The 7,500-nt window shown below is 36.8% G+C and overlaps 1 protein-coding gene across 1 annotated transcript in view; it reads right to left on the minus strand.

Annotated features, from left to right (window-relative positions):
• Positions 1-4,929: 4,929 nt before the first annotated feature.
• Positions 4,930-7,500, minus strand: part of gtf2a2 (general transcription factor IIA, 2) — a 6,022-nt gene continuing 3,451 nt past the window's right edge. The window contains exon 4 of the mRNA XM_028581602.1: positions 4,930-5,128. Coding sequence (XP_028437403.1) covers position 5,128 — 1 coding nt within the window. The 3' untranslated portion in view covers positions 4,930-5,127. The remainder of the gene's footprint in view (positions 5,129-7,500) is intronic.

The following is a 7,500-nucleotide window of genomic DNA, read 5'->3' on the forward strand; positions in this document are numbered from 1 at the left end:
GTGTGTGTGTGTGTGTGTGTGTGTGTGTGTGTGTGTGTGTGTGTGTGTGTGTGTGTGTGTGTGTGTGTGTGTGTGTGTGTGTGTGTGTGTGTGTGTGTGTGTGTGTGTGTGTGTGTGTGTGTGTGTGTGTGTGTGTGTGTGTGTGTGTGTGTGTGCATTAATGTGTCTGTGTGTGTGTGTGTGTGTGTGTGTGTGTGTGTGTGTATATGTCTGTGTGTGTGTCTGTGTGTGTGTCTATGTGTGTGTGTGTGTGTGTGTGTGTGTGTGTCTGTCTGTCTGTCTGTGTGTGTGTGTGTGTGTGTGTGTGTGTGTGTGTGTGTGTGTGTGTCTGTGTGTGTGTATATGTGTGTGTGTGTGTGTGTGTGTGTGTGTGTGTGTGTGTGTGTGTGTGTGTGTATGTCTGTGTGTGTGTGTATGTCTGTGTCTGTATGTCTATGTGTGTGTGTGTGTGTGTGTGTGTCTGTGTCTGTGTGTGTCTGTGTGTGTCAGATGTTCAGACCAATGGCAGCGCAGCAGTGATGAAGACAGCCAGTGATTCAGAAACAGCTGTTAATTGTTAGTCTCTCCGACAGATGTGCGTAGCTCCGCCCCTCCAGACCACATCTACCAGACCATCGGGGGAGCTGCCGTGTCCCCCCCACCGACCAATCAAGAGCCGGCAGAGGAGCACAGCGCTCGCTCTGCGGCGGCGGGCGACTCGACCGACAGGAACTCGGTTTACGCACAAGTCAGCAAGAAGTGGAGACCGCCGGGTCCGCCCAATCACACACCTGCAGCGCTGCAGGAAGAGGAAGAGGAGGAGGAAGAGGAGGAGTCTTCACCACCACTGCCAGACAGGGAGACACAGCTGGAGGAATGATGATGATGGTGATGATGGACACGGGACAGCGAATATATAGGATGGCAGCTATTAAGGACAAAGTATGGGGTGGAAGAAATGCCTAAGAATCCCTTTTATCTTCTTTTTTTTTTTTTTAAACAGACTGAGGTAATATTTTTGAACAATTTTTTTTAATTGTATAAATAAATAAATAAATTTCAAACACTTGTGTACGAACGCTGAACTTACATTTTCCCTAAAAGGAATCCGACGCGTCTCCACTTCTTTCCCTTATACAAAGTGAAGCCAAAATCTCCTGGATTAGGATCGGAAAAAAACGGCCACATAGGTTGTTCCTTCCAGCATCATTCTGACCTTTATTTAGGTTTCTAGTGTTGGTGCCATCTAGTGGCCGCAGTAGTTCTGACGGGAGAAAAGCAGTAAGTAAGGTGAGGATGTATAGGAGCACCAAATGGAGGCAGGTTGGGGGGGGGGTCAAACAAACACTGGAACAGAGAATGTCTAATAAGCTCAATGGTGTCTTTTGCCCCCAATGCCTCCTTCCAGGCAGCGCTGCAACCACTGCCTTCAAGGCACTTAACCCTAACCTTAACCTTAACCCATGGAAGGCACCATTGGGGGCAAAAAACACCAATAAACATCTAATAAAGGGAGATACTTCTAGAGATACCAGTTCTCTGGCTCCATATAGCTGGTGTAGTATCTGGACCTATAACGGACCTTTTATAAACTTTGTCTTAACTTTTTGGTAACAAAGAAACTCGTATGAACTTTAGCCTACATTCGCTGGACACTTCTCTGGAAACATCTGGAAAGAATTAGGGATGCCCTTGTTGGCTTGGTTCCAAAAAGGATGATAGCCATTGGTCAAAGTATTGTTTCCTCCCCCATCTATATTACACACATATATAGAATATATACCATGTTAAAACAAAGAAAGCCAGAGGACCACTGGAGAATTGGGAAAACAGGTCCTCTCCGAGCTCTGCAGGGCTTGTCAAATGATGCTGATTTCTTCGATGTAAATAAACCTTTATAATCAAGAAACGAAATGCCCATATATATATATATATATATATATATATATATATATATATATATATATATACAGGCCAAAAGTTTGGACACACCTTCTCATTCAATGTGTTTCTTTATTTTCATGAATATTTACATTGTAGATTGTCACTGAAGGCATCAAAACTATGAATGAACACATATGGAATTATGTACTTAACAAAAAAGTGTGAAATAACTGAAAACATGTCTTATATTTTAGATTCTTCAAAGTAGCCATCCTTTGCTTTTTTTGATAACTCTGCAAACCCTTGGTGTTCTCTCAATGAGCTTCATGAGGTAGTCACCTGAAATGGTTTTACCTTCACAGGTGTGCTTTGTCAGGGTTCATTAGTGGAAGTTTATCCCTTATTAATAAAAAAGCAAAGGGTGGCTACTTAAAAGAATGTAAAATATAAGACATTTTTTCAGTTATTTCACACTTTTTTGTTAAGTACATAATTCCATATGTGTTCATTCATAGTTTTGATGCCTTCAGTGAGAATCTACAATGTAAATAGTCATGAAAATAAAAAAGGAAACACATTGAATGAGAAGGTGAGTCCAAACTTTTGGCCTGTACTGTATATATATATATATATATATATAAATATACATAAATACACTATTGGTCAAAAGTTTGGGGTCACTTAGAAATTTCCATTCCACTCTATAATAGACAGAATACCAGCTGATCTGAGTGGGTTTTCATTATTGGCAACCATTCATCCAATGGTCCAAAGTCCCATTCTGTTTACTAATCTGGTATGATTTTAAAAGGCTAACTGAGAAAACACTGGAGAACCCTTTTACAATTATGTAAATTCATAATGTAATGTGAAAAAACAATGCAACTGATCTCAGCTAGTATTCTGTCTATAATGGAGTTGAATGGAAATTTCTAAGTGACCCCAAACTTTTGGGGAGAAAGTGTTGCTATATTCCATTACAATCCACTGCTGTAACCACATGCTAACACCAGGTCTGTAAGCTTTGCTGCCGTTGTTAATTTCTCCCAAATTTCGGATCACGTTCCTGCTGAAACATGTCCGGTAGTTATTGGTGATTTCTCACAGCTGCCGTCGGAAAAACAACACAGACGGTGCGTTTAATGAAACTGGTAAACTACAGCCTCGTGGTGCATTTGAAGTTATTGTAAATGTCCTTTTCCCATCTGGTGGTCTTTTTTGTCGTTCAACAGCAATTTACTAGTTAAATAAGTTATTGTTATTGTTATAGATTATTATCAAATCATTTAATTTTGACCATATGGCCTTAGTAATAAACAAGCTGTTCTTTAATGTCACCGACTGTTGTTTAGTATCCTTCTTTTTTCTTTTCTTTTTTTACTTTCTTAAAAAGTAGGGGTTCAGGCACCGTTAATTATGTATGCGACCGTATTTGTGTCTAAATGACATATTAACATCTTTTCCTATTATATTATATATGGACCCTATTATCCTATGTTTCTGTGTCTAAGTGTATGATATGAACAACAATCTTTGCCATTGGTCCAGTATTAAGAGAGATTGCTGCAGTCAGCAGCGGAGAAACAAGCTACAAGGTAAATTAATAGGACAACTGTGCAGCTTGTATACACTTTATTAGTGTTCATTTATACAGTTATTAGTGTTCATTTATAAAATGTACCGCTGACGGACTCAGATTCTTATTCTAAGTGTTTGGGAACATTATGGAAAGGATTTCTAAGGAGGTTGACCTTTCTTAAAGGTCCAAACACTAAACCCACCAGGCTGTATGTAAATAATCAGTCACTTTAGCATCGTAAAATACACTTCATTCAAAGTGGACAGAAACCAAATTAAACTGTCAAAAGTCTTTCCACTTTTCTGAAAGCAGCAGAACCGAGAACACCTTAATATCTGTTTATACAGTATATCGAAAGTTATATCGTTATGCCGATATTCATCAAGGTTATCGCATAGTTTCTTGATATCGTGCAGCCCTATTCTAAAGCGGTGTTTCTCAAACGGGGGCACTTTGGAGGAGCGCTTTTTTTCTCTTTTTGTCACTAATTTCGACCTGTTCTTGCCTTCCTTCCTTTTTTTCTCCAAGTTTGTCAACGTTTTTGTCGTTTTTTCACAAAAACAATTCAGTTTTTCAAGGTTTGTCTCTTTTTACGAAGTTTTTCTCGCTGTTTTCAAAGATTTTGATGCTATTTTCCACCTATTCTTGCCTTAGTTCCTTCTCTCTACCGACTTTTTCCAAGTTTTTCTTGCGTTTTTTCATCAGCATTTAAAAGGTTTTCAGTTACACGGCTGTTGTTTGGTAAATCTATCGCTGGTCTTGGGGTACTTGGCTTAAAAACACAATTCAAATGGAGGGTACGTTATTGAAAATAGTTTGAGAACCAGTGCTCTAAAGTTACTGTCAAATCAACATGGCAACAGTTTGTTCAGTCAGTATAAAATAAAGAATAAATCCACTTCTGACCATTTTTAGATTTAAATCTGCCTGTTTAGATCAAACTAAAGTCCAAGGGGTTCGAGGTACATTTATCAGGAGTCATACGCATTTTAAACAATACTTTTCGGCAAATTTCCATGACTATGTGTTCCTGAAAATGTCAGTCGACATTATACAATAAGAATAAAACTTTAAAAATATATGCAACTATAAAATTAATGACAATTTATGTGGTTCATCGCTCCCCGAATACAATGTTGAGGTTAAGACAACGTGAAAATACATTTATTAATCACATATTATAATTTTGTGTTAAAAAAAAACAAACTTCCATGACTTTTCCAAAGTTTTCTGGGTCTTTTTAGGTTTCCAAAACCTTTCCAGGCCTGGAATTTGCATTTTTCAAATTCCCTAACTTTTCCAGGTTTTTTCAAAACGTATGAGCCCTGATTTGTGTATAAACTCCACTTTTGGAGAGACTGGAACATGATTTCTGTTTTAACTTCAGTCAAACCTTATCATCTAAACTCTCATCAGTTCGTTTCCTGTCCACCAGTTTATGAATGAATCCACTTTGTTGTTTTCATGGCCGAGGAACAGACGACAGAAACCTTTTAAATAAAGTTTTTATTAAAGATGATACAGCTCAATAGTAACAGCAGACTGAACACAAACCTCCTGTAAACTGTTAATAATACAAAACACACACACACACACACACACACGACTCTGCTGTAATAAATTATATGTACAGTCCAGGTCCATCCGACAGCGACACACACAGACGTCACTCGGCAGCATCGGATTCTGCGCAGACAAAAAAAAAGACAAAAATAAAAGTTAACTACCGAGAACAAACAACAACAACGTTAGGTGTTGAAATTAATCAAATAATCGATGCATTGAATCGTGGACATGGACGATGCTGCATCGATAATCGGCCGGCTCATAACAGATTATTTCTGTTCATAATGTAATGTAGGACTAACAACATTTCTGTTTCCATATTCTGGTGTGTTAACACATTCAGGAGGTGCCATGTGCTCAGTGCTGTATAGTTTTATGTATCAAAGTTATTTAGTATTAGAGCCCTGAAGAAAGTTTGGTTTTTGAAGCTTGAAAAGCTATGAATTAAATCTCCTACATGGCTTTAATAGAAACATGATTAAATATCCTACATGGCTTTAATAGAAACATGATTAAATCTCCTACATGGCTTTAATAGAAACATGATTAAATATCCTACATGGCTTTAATAGAAACATGATTAAATATCCTACATATGGCTTTAATAGAAACATGATTAAATATCCTACATGGCTTTAATAGAAACATGAATTAAATTACATGGCTTTAATAGAAACATGATTAAATCTCCTACATGGCTTTAATAGAAACATGATTAAATATCCTACATGGCTTTAATAGAAACATGATTAAATCTCCTACATGGCTTTAATAGAAACATGATTAAATATCCTACATGGCTTTAATAGAAACATGATTAAATATCCTACATGGCTTTAATAGAAACATGATTAAATATCCTACATGGCTTTAATAGAAACATGAATTAAATACCCTACATGGCTTTAATAGAAACATGATTAAATCTCCTACATGGCTTTAATAGAAACATGATTAAATATCCTACATGGCTTTAATAGAAACATGATTAAATATCCTACATGGCTTTAATAGAAACATGAATTAAATCTCCTACATGGCTTTAATAGAAACATGATTAAATATCCTACATGGCTTTAATAGAAACATGATTAAATATCCTACATGGCTTTAATAGAAACATGATTAAATCTCCTACATGGCTTTAATAGAAACATGATTAAATATCCTACATGGCTTTAATAGAAACATGATTAAATATCCTACATGGCTTTAATAGAAACATGAATTAAATCTCCTACATGGCTTTAATAGAAACATGATTAAATCTCCTACATGGCTTTAATAGAAACATGATTAAATATCCTACATGGCTTTAATAGAAACATGAATTAAATCTCCTACATGGCTTTAATAGAAACATGATTAAATATCCTACATGGCTTTAATAGAAACATGATTAAATATCCTACATGGCTTTAATAGAAACATGATTAAATATCCTACATGGCTTTAATAGAAACATGAATTAAATCTCCTACATGGCTTTAATAGAAACATGATTAAATATCCTACATGGCTTTAATAGAAACATGATTAAATATCCTACATGGCTTTAATAGAAACATGATTAAATATCCTACATGGCTTTAATAGAAACATGATTAAATATCCTACATGGCTTTAATAGAAACATGGATTTGACGCATCGTGATGCATCGAGATATTGACGAATCGGGAGATCACTGAAGATTCAAACCTCTAAAACAACATAATGTGTCATTTTAGACTATGACCAGAGGTCTGGACTACGAATCAACATCGACATGCCCTGGATTTATTTCAGTTAGCCGGATTCACCTGACATAACAACTAGAGGTAGGCCGATTAATCGGCACCGATAGTCGATTGGTGGAACTATCGTTATCGGCAAAAATCCATACCGATAGTTTTTGATGATGCCTTTTGTTTATGTTTTCAACCAATGGGAAGGCAGGTCCGTCACACATTACGCCTTATATGGGCATCCTGGCGAGAACAGAGAGTATATAGTGGGAAAGATGGATCCCTCCAGGTCAGAGATCGTCTGTTACCGTTTTAAACCGACAGTTTAACTGTTTTTATTTGTTTCAGTTTGAATGAATGTCTTTTATTGACTTCAATATTTATATTTATTTCATTTAGCATGTTTTCATGGTTCAATACAGTTTTTTTATTTTTATAATAAAGTTCAGCAATGTGTCACGTTTGTTTTTATCCAGTATCAATTATAAATACTATTGGTCGATTAATCGGTTATCGGCAAATACGGCCCAACCTAGCTATCGGTATATTGGTCGACCTCTAGTCACAACCACGGTCACGCGAGGGTGGAGGGAGAAATCCATGGATTTTCATTTCAAAATCTATCTTCGTGACACCCTGAATTAATCTGAAATCACGATCCGAAACACGTCCAGCCTCACATGACAAAGTCAAGTATGTTTCCTGTATAAAAAACAAAAAAACATGTAGAGCTGCCACCTCTTAGTCGATTAGTCGACTAATCGGTC

Source organism: Perca flavescens, chromosome 1, assembly GCF_004354835.1.
Source record: "Perca flavescens isolate YP-PL-M2 chromosome 1, PFLA_1.0, whole genome shotgun sequence".
In the NCBI taxonomy this organism is placed as follows: Eukaryota; Metazoa; Chordata; class Actinopteri; order Perciformes; family Percidae; genus Perca; species Perca flavescens.